Source organism: Erythrolamprus reginae, chromosome 2 (genome assembly GCF_031021105.1).
Source record: "Erythrolamprus reginae isolate rEryReg1 chromosome 2, rEryReg1.hap1, whole genome shotgun sequence".
In the NCBI taxonomy this organism is placed as follows: domain Eukaryota; kingdom Metazoa; phylum Chordata; class Lepidosauria; order Squamata; family Dipsadidae; genus Erythrolamprus; species Erythrolamprus reginae.
In genome coordinates, this window is record NC_091951.1 from 69,913,116 (window position 1) to 69,928,978 (window position 15,863).

Genomic DNA, 15,863 nt, shown 5'->3' on the forward strand with positions numbered 1-15,863 from the left:
GAAAACTGCAAATAATACTTTAATTAGTTCTAAAAGTTATAGATCAGTGATGGTGAACCTTTTTTCCCCCTTGGATGCCAAAAGAATGTTTGCATGCACTATAGCGCACACGCAAGTGCCCACATCCATAATTCAATGCCTGGGGAGGGCGAAAACAGCTTCCCATGTCCCCAGAGGCCCTCTGGAGGTTGGAAACAGCCTGATTCCCAACTACTGTTGAGCCCAGGAGGTTTGTGTTTCACCCTCCCCAGGCTCCAAAGGCTTCCCTGGAGCCTGGAGAGAGCAAAAATGCCATCCCCCATCCCCCAGAGGGTCACTGGAAGCCAAAAACGCCCTCCCAGAGCCTCTGTGCAAGCCAAAAATCAGCTGGCCAGTACACACATGCACATTGGAGCTGAGCTAGGGCAACAGTTTGCATGCCAGCAGATATGGCTCCACGTGCCACCTGTGGCACCCATGCCATAGGTTTGCCATCACTGTTATAGGTGAGCACAGAACTTCTGTTTCCCACATTTATTAATTTTACCATAGCTTTCACTGTATGGAATAGAGAACAATTATAAAATGAGTGTAAGGGAAGCTGACTTTGTTATTATTTTGGCTGATAAATCTCACAATAAATGTGCCATGAAAGTATGTGCTGGTTCTAGTCATGGGGTTAATATATGGCTCCTTGTTGTTATTCTTTATGGTTGTTGATCTTAAAAAGAGCCTCGCAGTTTTCCCTCTTTTATTTCTGCTTCTAAAGAGAATGGGAAAAATGCTTCAATTTTTTTGGCCACTGACATAAAATAGCATTATGTCAGAAGGCTCTGGAGACTAGTTTTGCAGTAACAGAGGGCCTATTGGGTATTGGATTGAATACAAATGTATCAAATAAAATGACAATTAAATACTTAGATTTAAGCCGGTGGATTGAATAAGGTCTTCAGTTATTTCCACCAATGTTTATTACATCTAGCCAAAAAGGGTGTTTAGTTGGATCCAGGAAATTATGCCTTTGCCTTTACACTGAATAGTTCTATATTTATTAAAGGATGCTCTAATGGGAGCGTCAAATTGGCATCCCATGGAGTAGATGCATTACGAGCAGGCCACGCTCACCCCAGCTCCCCAAAGGGGAAAAACATCATGAAACATCACATGATGGCCGTGAGTTTGACACCCATATTCTAATGAGTCCTTTTCTGAGAAAAAAGATCATTGACTGTAGAAGATCTAATTAATTATACATCAAACTATAACATTCCTCTCCTGGGCAAGTGTGCAATGACTAATCAGATGATAACAGATTTCCTGGATGCATTTCACTTAGGTTCTAGGTCTATCAGTTTGCACTGACATTGTCTTGGTCACTCTGTTGGATGACATTGCCAGGAGAGAAGTAGGGAACTACCGTATAAATTCGTTGATTCAGGAGAATCTCTGAGTACTTTTCAAGCCTATCAAGAATAGCATCTTCTGGAGAAGTTATCCAAATGATGTGCAAGTAAAATAACCAGTTTGTGATTCTTCTCCCAGCTAGGTGACAATCTTCACAAAGTCATACCGGGATACACTTGTTATTCTGTATGGAGTTGCAAGGTTTCCCTTTATTATCACCATTGTTCAACATCTCAGAAAAGAGGCTTATCTGAGACTCTGGAAAGAATGCAGAGAAGAGCAATAGGAATGATTAGGGAGCTGGAGGCTAAAACATAAGAACAGTTACTGGAATTAGTATGTCTAGTCCAATGAAAAGAAGGTCTAGGGGAAATTTGATAGAAGTATTCCAATATTTGAGGAGCCCCTACAGAGATGAAGGGATCAAACTATTTTCCAAAGCATCAAAAGGCAGGATTGTGTTCTCCTATAACCGTGATGGCGAACCTGTGGCATGTGGAGCCATATTAGAGGGCACACACGAGACTTTGCCATATGTCAGCTGCAGCATGTATGTGTGCGCTGGCCAGCTGATTTTCAGCCTTGGGAAAGGCCATTTTCTCCTTCGGATGCTTCAGGGAAGCTTCCCTAAAACCCTGGAGTGCAAAAAAAGTCACTCAGTAAACAAATCAGAAGTTCAAAAAATTGACTTCCAGTTTGCCTGTTGTTTTTTGCACTCCGGAGGGTTCAGGGAAGCTTCCTGAAGCCCCAGAGTGCAAAAAACAGCACAATACCAAACCGGAAGTTGTTTTCCAAACTTCTGCATTGCTCGCTGTGCTGTTTTTTGCCCCCCGGCCCTATACAGTTTATACATGGTATGTTTGTGTGTGTTTGCTTTTAATAATGGGTTTTTTAGTGTTTTTAAAATTATTAGATTTGTTTTTACATTGTCTTTATTATTGCTGTGAGCCGCCCCGAGTCTGCGGAGAGGCGCGGCATACAAATCTAATAAATAAATAAATAAATAATATTTTTTTAAAAAAAAACAGTACAACAGGCAAACTGGAAGTCCATTTTTCCAAATTTCCGGTTTGCCCGTTTGGCTGTCTTTTCGAGTCCCAGGCTTCAGTGAGGCCTGTGCACAAGTGCGGGAAGGGTGGATTATGCACACAGGGGTGCACATGGGTGGGCAGGAGGGAAAGGGTGTGGGCACGTGCACATATGTTAGCATACCCACACACACCCTTTTGGCATGCGAACCAAAAAAGATTCGCCATCACTGTCCTATAAGATCAAGATGTTTATAGGTCCATTTTTGACACTGGAAACACAAGAGTCTTTTGTGATGCAAAGTAGCTTTTACTAGCCTAATTTGATACTTCAGGTACAGCCCTACATTGATAGTTTCTGGTAGTATCCATGCCCTGGATACTTTTTTTCTTCTTGTATAAATGACTGAAATATATTACATGTGAGCTGTCCTTGGGGATAATTAAGAATCTTCAGTCAGTACAAACTGCAAGAGGACTGGCAGAAACTGGTGATTCTAGTTTAAAGTGACCAGATTATAAATTGGGTAAAGTGGGACAACTAAAAACTTTCTTCAGAAGTTTACCTCAGAAGTTTACCTCAGCATTAGGAGATCTCGCATTCAAGCCTGCATGCTTACCTGAATTCTTTGTTTTCCTTCTTCACCCTAAAACTATCTGACAGATTTGCTGGAATTACTTCTCTCGAACCCCTCACCCACACAGTAAAACCAGGGTTTTCTCAGGGAGCGAAATCCACAGCACTGGTTGCCTTTCACACAACCCCCAATTGGCTACATTTCAAACAGGATTGGTTACGTGCTGTGCGAATCTAGACCAGCTGGGAGTGGGATGGGGATGGGGTGGGGTCGGTTGCTTCAAAAGTCTATCGAGAGGGGCGGCATACAAATCTAATAAATGAATGAATGAATGAATGAATGAATGAATGAATGAATGAATGAATGAATGAATGTACGATGGCCAGATTTGGTGAAGTGGGACAAAATTGATGGGAGGGGGGAGTGTAGGCCAAGAAAGTTGTTTAGTTTAGCTACTTAAAACCCACCTCTGCCGCCAGGCATGGGGGAATTGAGATACTCTTTCCCCCTAGGCCTTTACAATTTTATGCATGGTATGTCTGTATGTATGTTTGGTTTTTTATAATAATGGGTTTTTAATTGTTTTTAGTATTGGATTATTATTATATACTGTTTTATTATTGCTGTTAGCCACCCTGAGTCTCCGGAAAGGGGCGGCATACAAATAAGTAAGTAAGTAAGTAAGTAAGTAAGTAAGTAAGTAAGTAAGTAAGTAAGTAAGCAAGCAAGCAAGCAAGCAAGCAAGCAAGCAAGCAAGCAAGCAAGCAAGCAAGCAAGCAAGCAAGCAAGCAAGCAAGCAAGCAAGCAAGCAAGCAAGTAAACAAACAAACAAACAAACAATAAAGTGGGCAAGGAATACAATGTCCAGAAGCCCAGTAGGTGTGTGTAAGCATAATATAGAAAGCCAGTGGGTGGGTGTAACTTCTCCAGTGAATTAGGTGGGGTTTTTTTCAGGTCTAAGCTGAGTGGGGCCCGAGGTGATCTGGGGGTGGGGAGACCTCCCCTTTCCCTCTGCCTTTGCAGGCCTGGGACATGCAACCATTTGCTATCTTCCCCACTGGGATTAGCAAGGGGAGTATTGGGGGACAGGCAGGGGGGCAGTTTGATTCTTCCATTCTCAGGGCTGCAGGTTTTTTTATTCCTTGCAAGAAAGTCATCGGATTCGGGAAAAGAACCAAAGGCTGTTGCGTTGCAGGCGATCAGCAAAGGTAATGCTGACAGCTTGTCGGAAGTTTCAGCCTGCTGGAATTCTGAAAAAGGTTCATGCCACTTGTACTAGTGCAAAGAGAGGGAGGGATGAACCATCATTCGCTCTCTCGCGCACGCACGATGTTGGGCATGTGCAAAGGGTCGATTAACATCAATCAAAAAAAGCAGGACTTTTTAAAAATGGTGCGGGACGTGGGACAAATAGATAAAAAGCGGGACTGTCCCACCCAAAGTGGGACGTCTGGTCACCTTATACTAGGGTTTTTTTTCTGATTCCGAATCCAGTTTTAACTATATAACCCTTAACAATTAGAGACCAAATTCTCTAAAAGAAATGATCTCTTCTGTATGTTCCTACCATATTTGGCGTATCAGCAAGGTATCTGCAATGATGGATCTTTCTTACTGAAGTTACTGTCTTCATACTTAACCATCACTGCCTTCGCACTTATCTGTTTTCTCCACTTATCTGAATTGGATAGAACCAATCAAGCAGCCAGCAATCTAAGTATTCTGGTCCTCTAGCTTCCTTGACTTGAAAACAGTCATATTTGATTCCCCAGTTTGTAGCTAGCTGCTATTGTATTGCCATACCTTGTGCAGACTTTGGGGAGAGGAAACTGTCACTTCCATAGCTCACACAGCTTTTGTCTCTTGAAAAAGAAAAAGAAAGAATGCCATGGAATATTTTTCTTGAAATACAAGAAGTTAAAAGGAATATCATGATCAAAAGAAACAACTTGATCATCTCTAAAGCCAAGAGATGGCTAGACTGATTATGCATTTGGGAGATCCCTTCACTTTGACAATGGATTCTTCTGGTACACAAATAAGGATTTTTCCATAGTAGAAGAAGCCAACAATTGTTTAACCTATGGTACTGCATACTACCATATTTCTCTGAAAATAAGAACCTGTCTTAATTTTTTTCTTAACCCTGAAATAAGTCCTTGGCCTTACTGCCATGAACCAAAAAGCCTGATCGGGGGATGTCTTATTTTGGGGAAAACAGGGTACTGCTTATTCAAATCATTGGGATTTCTCAAACAGTGTCAATTCAGTCTTCATACACTGAAGGCAATTTCTGTATATCAGCTTATGTATATACACTGCAAAAATATATGGTCCTGCAAGTTATTTTATACTTTTGGTAGAATGCACTCATGGCCTCTAGTGCAGAGTTTGTTTGTTGTTGTTTTTTAAAAAAAACAGTTGCTGACACTGTGTTTAGGCCAATGATATATCATTCTGATTCTCTGCAATCTGATTATCTAGATAAATTCCTGGCACACTAGTGGAAAAATAGATTTAGAGAATTACATTTGAGAGATACACTGTGGAATAGTGATTATTGTGCTGATCTGAAATCAAACTCCCACAGTGGTTCAGTTTCTCACTTTTTCAGCCCCTATCCTGAGAAAGAGGTGATCCCAGTCTACCTGAATATATCTGATGGGCAGAAAGAAAACTATTCAACACCACCGACAATACTACTACCCTTCAAAAAGACCATGACTATGTATCAGAATGGTCAAATAAGTGGCATCTTCAAATCTCAATCAACAAATGGTCATTCAAACTTTCTACATCAATGTCAGTTTGGGCAGTTTGGATCATCATCAGGCATAAAAAGCAATCACATTGGTGAGACTGTGCAACTACTGCAGAATGGCAGCTACACATGGAAACAAAAATCCATCTTCTTTTTCTGGGATATAGTCCAGCCTCCTTTTCAAAGTTTGAATAGAAACATAGAAACATAGAAGTCTGACGGCAGAAAAAGACCTCATGGTCCATTTAGTCTGCCCTTATACTATTTTCTGTATTTTATCTTAGGATGGATATATGTTTATCCCAGGTATGTTTAAATTCAGTTACTGTGGATTTATCTACCACTACCACGTCTGCTGGAAGTTTGTTCCAAGGATCTACTACTCTTTCAGTAAAATAATATTTTCTCATGTTGCTTTTGATCTTTCCCCCAACTAACTTCAGATTGTGTCCCCTTGTTCTTGTGTTCACTTTCCTATTATATAATTACAGAAATTAAATTAAAGTTTAAAAATTAGATTAGGGAAATTACCTAGCTTCTATAGGAATGATATTTTCTAAAGGAATTATTTTATGAAAATACTTTTGAGGCTCATATGGTGAAAAATGACATTGAAACAGTAAATATAGCTGCATTGTTCTTTTAAGAACAAAAGCACACCCAGCTGGTGACTGGCATTAATTCCTGTCATCAAGGGGAAAAACTATAAAATGTTACTACGTAATTTAAAACTTTCCAAATCTAGTATACCTAATCTATATTATTTCAAATCTATGTTTCATCTTATTCTCTATCTACTGCTTTCTACTTACTTAAGCTACAACTTACTAAGAGACAAAGATAGAGACAGAGATAGAGGTTGATAGAAATCATGCTGATATATCTGACTTACTCAATCAAACAAAACTACTTTAAAAACAGCTTACCCAATAAGCAGGTCTTTCTCCATTGCTGTTTGCTAGGGGTGGGTTAGGTCGAAGGAAAGGAAAAAAAACAACCTTTAAAAAGCCTCTCTCTCCAAGACTACGGAAGTAGATTTATCTAAAGGAAACTGGGAAGGACCAAGATTCAAGAGCTTTCTACTTGATTGCTTCATACTGTTGAAAATGGTCTTCCCTCCTATCATTTTTTCAACAGGACGTCATGATTGTGTAACAGTAATTCTGCATTGCACAAGATTTTTCTCTTAAGTGACAGCAACTCTATACATTCTGGAGCAAAGTTCACCTTTCTTCCATTCAATAATATGTTTTCTGTTTGTAATTGGGGGTGTTTTCTTTTCTTTTCCCCCCCTCACACAAAGAACAGTTTGCATCACAAAACAGTTTGCATCACAAAAGACAGGAAGTAAAAAAAGATAGTTATTTCAATAAATATTTATGTGATTGCTGCATTGCTCACTTAAAAAAAAAAAAGAAATCGAAGAAGATGTCCATTCCACTCACAATTTTGAAACATCATGGTTTTGCAAACACATTTTGATAGTCTTCTCCATGACAATAAAGAAGTGAATAGCCATTACCTTTTTCTGGGATGGCTTGTTTTTTCCATTTCCTGCTTAATGCAGTCTTAACATTTCCTGGTGGTCTTCTATCCAAAAATTAGATAGGCATATCTAAACTTAAATCTAAACTTAATCTAAACTTAAATTTAGACTCTTAATGACTCCTGAAACCATGAAGCAGTCTACAAGAAATCCTGAACTCCTAGTCATTTGTATTCATCTCATATTCAAATGCTAGTATAATAGATTAAGTTCTTTACAGTAACAAAAACATAAACATTATAGAGTTGTAAAATATTACCAGAGATTAAGAATATTTTGCTCTATCATAGAGCCTTTCTTATCTAAACTGCTCAAATCTTGCAATATTTTCCTTATGTCACCCAATCCTTGTGTTTTCAACATTCTCATATAGTATGTGACCCAATGTTTGTGGCATCATATGACATACAATGTGTGTGTTTTGTTTTATGGTGAAAAAATGTCACTTTCATTAACTCATTGAAATCAATGAGATTTTATTAGAAAATGGTTGGCTTAAATTTCATTGATACAACAGAGTGTGAGTCTTAATATAAGATTAATGGGATATTCCTTCACACCTTGCCGGTTTACCATCACACCTGAATTTATTTTTCAGAAGCCACACAGTGTTGATCTACCAGGGACTTCAACACACGGGAACATTGAAAAACATCCTGAAACAAAGTTTGATTTAAGGACTTTTTACCTTTTTGGTAAAAATATGAAGTTACCAATCTATAATTTTTTAAAAAAACCAAAACATGCTGCAAATGAAAACAACCATCTGAGCACCATCTGAGCACCATCTGCATTTCTATCATGGCCTCTGAGCTCCTGTTAGACTACAGAGGTATTCCTAGAAAATAAAATATGAGTGCCTATATGATGGGAATTTATTTATTTCAAAGTCCACATGTACAGAAGGTAAAGAATGATAAAAGGATCCTAAAGGAGAACATGGAAAATGTCAGCAGATTATGTTTTAATGGATGGGGTGGCCTGAAATTATCTATCTATCTATCTATCTATCTATCTATCTATCTATCTATCTATCTATCTATTGTATCTATCTACCTACCTACCTATCTACCTACCTACCTATCTATGCATATATGTCATGTCTCAGTGGCAAGTATTTTGGGATTAACATGGGATTAGTATGCCCTTAACATGCACTCAAAATTTACTACTTAAAAAATACTGGGGACCTCTGCAATATGCCTTTCCTTGTTTTTACAAACAAACAAAACATGCACAGTTGCCTTTCAGACCTTCTAGAATCTAGATTAATTCAGGAAGGATGGTCAGAGTTAAGAAGGGGGAAGACCTTCTATAATAGGTTTCCTATGGAAGGTAAAATGTCTTCTGAAGCGATGACTAAAATTACCTTTTGCTCATTATATTTGGGCCACTAGGTGGCAATGTGAAACCAGAAAATAATGGGGGGACACCACAGAAGCTAAATAAATGTTTTCAAACCAAGCGAACATTTTGTATATGTATACAGTATTTCCGTTTGAAAATGATATTATACAGAAGTCAAGAGATACACTGCACATTTACACCAGACTGCATCTAATTGTTTAATATTGCACATAAATGAGTAGAAACAGAAACAACTATAGCCCATTCCTTTGAGTTTGTCTGTGGTAATAACTTACAGGATGTGTTGCCTATGCTATGGCTCTGGAAAGTTCTGTGAACTTTTGACAGAAGATAGATAGATAGATAGATAGATAGATAGATAGATAGATAGATAGATAGATAGATAGATAGATAGATAGATAGATAGATGAGAAAGAGAGAGAGAGATGAGAGCAGAAATGGGCTATGAGCAGGAACGCTAAATTGCGCTCACCACCACAGCTCATAAGTTCTTGCGGGACCAGCGTGATTTTGCTGCTGCACCTGGGAGGTAGCAAAATTGTGCCCATCTTTCAGCAAGGTTTTACCTGCGGCTCCGTGCGCGATTTTGCTATCTCCACAGGTGCAGCAGCAAAATCGTGCTGGTCTCGCAAGAACCTACAAGCTGCGGCGGCAAGCACAATTTAGTGTTCCAGCTCATAGCCCACCACTGGATGAGAGATATTGATATAGATCACGTGTAGTTTAACCTGTTGTTCTTATCTTAATCTTTCCTGAGTTTTGCATGCCTTCTTCTCTGTTTTTGTCAATTCAATTTCATGTAGTTTGCTGAAGTTTAATAAATAAAGCTTTATTTTTGCTAGCTGTATGTGTGTACATACAGGGGTGGGGTGGAGGAAAGATACACAGATAGACAGAACCAGGCAGGCAGGCAAGAAACTTGTAGGCAGACTGAAGGCAGAAATGAGAGAAACACAACTTCAAATGGTTAATAGTAATAAGAAAAAATCAGAAGAAAACAGAAAAAAAAGCCAGTGCCAATTTAGAGTATCTATCCACCTGACTGTTGATACCAGACACTAAGGTCAATATTAATTGATGACAGAGTTGGGGGGGTTTTCTCCTTAAAATCTTTAGGCCTCTCTAATGGCCAGTTTCCAAATAAAATAGAATAGAATTTTGTATTGAGCAAGTGTGATGGGAAGTATAAGGAATTTGTATCCAGTGCAGAAGTCCTCAGTGTACATAACAAACAACAAAGTGATAGGTCATAGATCATAAATCATAAGATACAATCAGACATAAGATACAAACAACAAGCAATAAATCGTAAGATACCAATAGGCGAAGGTAGTAGGGAAGATGAGAAGGTGAAAAAGATAAGAAGATGACCCAGATAATAACAAGACAGCCCTACTACATGGATAAATATCTTTAGGCATAAGACTGTACTGTGGGAATTAAGTGCTCAACAGAGTGATGGCAATGGGGAAAGAAACTATCTTTGTGCCTACTTGTTTTGGCATGAATCTTTTGGCATGTTTTGTTATGTCCTACAGTTTTCAAAATAAACAAAATAACTGTCAGAGAATTTACTCTCTGTTGTAGAAATAAATCAGAAGCCTTCACAGCCGATTGCTTTTAGCTGAATCAAAAAACTTCTTTATAATCATATCAAAAATATTTACAGTACCATATTTTCTTCATCCTAGTAAGTTGAGAGCAGATACCTTACAGAGATCATACTTCATGGAGGCACAGCACAAATATAAGTTGAGCTGAACCTGGATCTTAACTTTAGCAGAGACTGGAGACAGTGTTCCCTCTAATTTTTTTTTGGGGGGGGGGGAAGTATAGTGTCTGAGCGGCAGTCCCTTTGGGACTGGGCGGCACAAAAATAATAAATAAATAAATAAATAAACAAACAAACAAACAAACAAACAAATAAAAAACCCACCCTGTTTTGCCTCAGAGAATTTCAAAATACTGTACTGTGTGTCTATAACAGTGAGTTCATAGTAGGGCAACTCTATCAATATCAAAATGCCACTTAAATAGTTGAGCTAGTTTCAAACTAGATTTTGATTTTCTTTCTCTCTTCCTTACTCCCATTCTTTTTCTTTCTCTTTTCCTTCCTCTCTTTTTTCTATCTGTTTCTCTCTCTTCCTCTCTTCCTCTCTCTCTCTCCTTTCCTCTCACTCTTTCCCTCTCGGCTTCTGGGCAGGTTTGGAAAACTCTGAGTTGATGATGATTTTTAAGTGAGCGATTGCTCTCTGCTCAGCTTAGAGGGAACTATGACTGGAGACCACATCTTGGACCTTGTTCCTTGTACATGCTCAGTAACACTTAATCCACATTGGCTGACTGAGTTACCACATGACTCTTCCAAGCTCATGAATATTCCAATAATAACCATGGGTTTTTTATATAAAAAGTTGTATATTTTCATGTTACTTCCAAAATCCTAAAGCAAAAAGTCAATATTCCAAATTTATCTGGACCCTTAATCTGTTTATAACTTTCTTACATCAAAATCTTATTTATTTCCTTTTTTCAAAGTCTTTAAATTCTTAAGCTTTTAATTTTTCTTTTGATCAGAGCTGAAGATAAACTCACCCGAGTTAAGGTCTCTAATAACTTTAGAACTATCAATAGGCAAAAGTAATGTTTGTAATGGGTGGGTTCCAACTTACCTCACTACCAGTTCCTCCTGTGCCGCGTGGGCGTGCCTCATGGTCGTGCATTTGCTTTGCACATGTACACATGGGCAGTAACAAAAATTAAAAAAAAATTAAAAACAAAACTGAAAAAATATGGCAACCACATGCACAATGTGGCTGTGCGTATGCTCAGAAGAAGAAAATAATAATAATAAAAATAAATTAAAAGATGGCAGTGCCTATGGACCAGTATTGACCAATCCAATTTGGTGATGTCATTGTGATGTCACCAGAAGGTCGCTACCAGTCCGGGCAAACCAGTGTATTCCAAAAAAACAAGCATGTGTCAATCACCAGCCTATCTTCTAGCTGGATAACTGACAGTTATACATACCAAGAGATCTAAGTCCCAAGGTCCACCTGGACAGGTAGTTTTTGCTTACAACTATCCATTTAGCAATTATTTGGAGTTATATATACATTGAAGAAAATGACTTACAACTGATCCTTATAACAATTGTTGCATCCCAAGTCATGTGGTCACCATCTGCAATCTTTCCAGCCAGTTTGCAACAAGCAGTCAATGGAGAAAGTTGGATTCTCTTAATGATCACATGATTCACTTAACAACTGCAGCAATCTGCTTATCAACCATTTGGAAAAAAGGTTGTAATATCAGGTGCAACTTCCAACTTGCTTACCAACATAAATTCTGGTCCCAATTGTCCTAAGTCAAGGACCACCTGTACTGAATAGTTTTACCAGAGGTGGGTTTCAGCAGGTTCTGACCAGTTCTGGAGAACCAGTAGCAGAAATTTTGAGAAGTTCTGAGAACCGGTAAATACCATTGCTGACTGGCCCCACACCCATCTATTGGCTCCCGAGTCCCAGCTGATCGAGAGGAAATGGGGATTTTGCAATAACCTTCCCCTGCCATGCCCACTAATCCATGCCCACCAAGCTATGCCCACCAAGCCATGCCTGCAGAATTGGTAGTAAAAAAATTGAATCCCATCACTGGGTTTCACCCATTAAAAGGTGCAAAATTTAGCTAACCAGACTGTTAGCATCACTATCATGAATCTGTCTATCTATAAAGATCTGAAGAGAGAAAGTCTTTGTAAAATTGCTTTCTATCTCACACACAGCGGAAGGGCTTCTCTTTGGAATTTGTCACCCCGGTTTTGCTAATAGAAAAGTCATTAATTTTTTCTTTTTAGTCAAAAGTTAAATTGTATTATTTGCACTTGTTTGCTTTATCGTTTGTATTTTTAATTGCTTGAAAATGGAAGCGGCCTTGAATGCAAAGTTTGAATGGAAAAGAGATATAGGTAAAATAATGCAACATGGCTATATATGGGACCATTAACTTAAATATGCCTAATTGGGGGGCAATCCCTAAGAAGCCTTCAGAGTAAGATGAAGCTAACCTGGGAATATGTATTATAAATTTGTTTTACAATAATGGAATTTCAAAATGACCCCCAACTTGATTTTGTCCCTGTGTCCTCTAGAGATCTTATTTTAAACCTAACCTTAATTGCATGACATCTTACCATCTGAAAAAAAATATTTTTAAGATTTTTATTTTTAAAAAAGAACACGTGCAAAAAATATATTATCTATTTGCGGAAAAGCTGCATGCATAGAATGGAATACTGTACAGCATAGTCACATTTGGAAACAATCTTTTCAAAGAGAAAGGAATAGAAATCCCCAAAAACGTGTTGCACTGTAAATTACTGATTTTACTTTGAATGTTTTGTTTTGCTACTTTTCTCTGAATTCACCTGCCTCTGTTTTTGTGTTGTAGATGAAAATTGAGTTTCAGGTTATTTCAAAAGGTATTCCAGGTGGCTAGAATTGCAGAGCTATGGAATTATAATGGAAACCCCCCCCCAAAATATATTTCTTACATAGATAAAGATAAACATTCCTATTATATGTACACAAATATAAAAGCTGATCCCTAGAATATGTGATACACTAATCTAGTAGGATTTGGGGGGTTGGGGTTTTGGTTTTTTTTTGGTGATTTACTGATAAAGATATAGACTAGAAACTATTGTGCAAATCTAAGAGGTGAGCATTAAAGCTGTTTTTGGATATCCTGGTTGATCCCAAAATAAAAGCTAATGGGAAAAAAAGAACAGGTCAAAGCCTGCAGACGTCTCTGGCAAGAGCTGTGCATTGTCTCAGGGTCATCTTTTAGAGATCAAACCTAAAGTGCTGCGTAGCCTCAATGTTTCATAAAAAAGTAATACTTTCATCGTGTCATAAAATGCACACAAACCAATCAGTTAGAAAGCCTTTGGAAAGTACATTCAGTAATTTTTTACGGCAATCTGCAGGAAATTGTACAAAGCCTAAATACTTACCAACATGTTGCTATGAACAACTATTGTTTTAAAAACTGGAATGAACATCATCAGAAGGAGGAAGCTGACAGGACAAAACATATAAATATAAATGCCCACATTTATATCCGAGAGGCAGCGTGAGGAAGTCACCACAGTGAAGTGGTTTATTCCCTCTCCAAGCGCCCAGAGAAAGGAAAATGCTTCGTTCGCTCTGGACTGCCAAAGCCTCCTTAAGCACCACCGAAAGGCTCCTCTGGCAACCCAGAAAAGACCCAGATGGCTGGGATTAAAGGGGGAATGGCAGGAAGCTGGCCATGTCTTCGTGCCACTCTCAAATTTCCTGGGAAATTTTTCTGGGCTTGGGATCTTAAGTAGAAAATGGTTCTTGAGAAGAGGCCAAAAAATCTTGAACACCTGGTTCTTATCTAGAAAAGTTCTTAAGTAGAGGCGTTCTTAGGTAGAGGTACCACTGTATACAAAGAATAGCTGGGTACAGCAAATGCCACAGCATTCCAGAGGAGCTTTTTGCTTTATTTTTATATAATGCTGACATTTAGTAGTTAAGACATTCTTAAATAGGCTTTTAATTATCTAAAGAATATTGGATAAATCAAAGATTAATAAGTGATTTCATACCACATTAATTCAAGTTTATAGCAATCCCAGTCTAATTTCAGTCATTTATTCATAGTGCTGGTTTCTATTGTTCCTAATAAACCAACATTTTCTTTCAAATGAAGATAAATCTTTTGATATTTGGGGAAAATCCACTATGTGAAGGGTTTTTTTTTTAACCTGAAGACATAATTTCACAAATGTCTATAGGAAAACAAAGCCACTTAACCAACCAACAAAGAGGATGTTTACCTGGACTATCAAGCATATAGAGGTAATCCTTGACTTAAAACCACAATTGAGCCCAAAACGTATATTGCTAAATGGGACATTTGTTAAGTGAGTTTTGCCCCATTTTATGACCTTTCTTGCCACAGCTGTTAAAGTGAATCACTGCAGTTGTTAAATTAGTAACTTGGTTGTTAAGTGAGTCTGGATACTGCATTGGTTTTGCTTGTCAGAAGGTCGCAAAAGGGTGCTCACATGATCCTGGGATATTGCAACCGTCATAAATATGAGTCAGTCGCCAACAGTCTGAATTTTGACCCCTATGACTAGGAGGATGATGCGATGGTTGTAAGTGTGAAAAGTAGTCATGTCCCTTTTTTCAGTGATGTTGTAACTTTGAAAGGCCGCTAAATGAACTATTGCAAGTTGAGGACTACCTGTTAAGTCTTCATGGGATTCCAGAGTTGCGAAAGTGAAATGGATTATTTAAGCATTGAATTCCACCCCCTATTTGGTGCAGAGATTCAAAATAACCCATTGGTTGCCCATCTTTTGCTGGAAGACCTTCAGTGAAGGATATAGCTCACTGTCATGCCTGCTGTTTGACAACATGCATGTCTTCTAATATTTAATTGAAATTTGACTTCTTAAGGAGAATATTTGTCTGTCAACATTGAAATGAGGGTCTTTGGTGCTCTCTGAACTTGATTGCTTTCATGAGCACTAGCACTGATGATCTTACCTTGTTTGGGTAATGAAATGCCTGCAATAAAGCACCCAAGCTCAAACCAGCCAAAGATCCCTGGTTTGACTTCTAATTTAAAACTATTGTTCTCCTAGAGGCCAAAGAGCAATCTGTTTATATTATGTTTTGCATTTGGTCCTCTAGGAAACACAAGTCTCTCATGTCTACCTTTAAAAATCCCCTTAACTTAAAATTTGGCAACACAATCTTTCATATAATGATAATGAAATGAAAGCCCACTGCAACAATATCGCCAAAAAAGCATCTAGAGTTGTTAACCTGATCCTACGCAGCTTCTGCTCAGGCAACCTCACTCTACTCACAAGAGCCTACAAAACTTTTGCCAGACCCATCCTAGACTACTGCTCATCTGTCTGGAACCCATACCCCATCTCAGACATCAACACCCTTGAAAATGTTCAAAGATATTTCACCAGAAGAGCCCTTCACTCCTCCACTCGAAACAGAACATCCTATGAAAATAGACTAACAATCCTAGGCCTAGAAAGCCTAGAACTACGATGCCTAAAACACGATCTGAGTATTGCCCACAAGATCATATGCTGCAATGTCTTACCAGTCAATGACTACTTCAGCTTCAACCGCAATAAC

At 38.4% G+C, this 15,863-nt stretch overlaps 1 protein-coding gene across 1 annotated transcript in view; it reads right to left on the reverse strand.

Annotated features, from left to right (window-relative positions):
- The window catches only part of LOC139158441 (protein SSUH2 homolog), a 49,936-nt gene extending 43,144 nt beyond the window's left edge, over positions 1 to 6,792 (reverse strand). Inside the window, exons 1-2 of the mRNA XM_070735751.1 lie at positions 6,677 to 6,792; positions 4,793 to 4,851 (exon numbers count right to left, since the gene is read on the reverse strand). Of these exons, the coding sequence (XP_070591852.1) occupies positions 4,793 to 4,851; positions 6,677 to 6,699 (82 nt within the window). The 5' untranslated portion in view covers positions 6,700 to 6,792. The remainder of the gene's footprint in view (positions 1 to 4,792; positions 4,852 to 6,676) is intronic.
- Between the last annotated feature and the right edge of the window lie 9,071 nt (positions 6,793 to 15,863).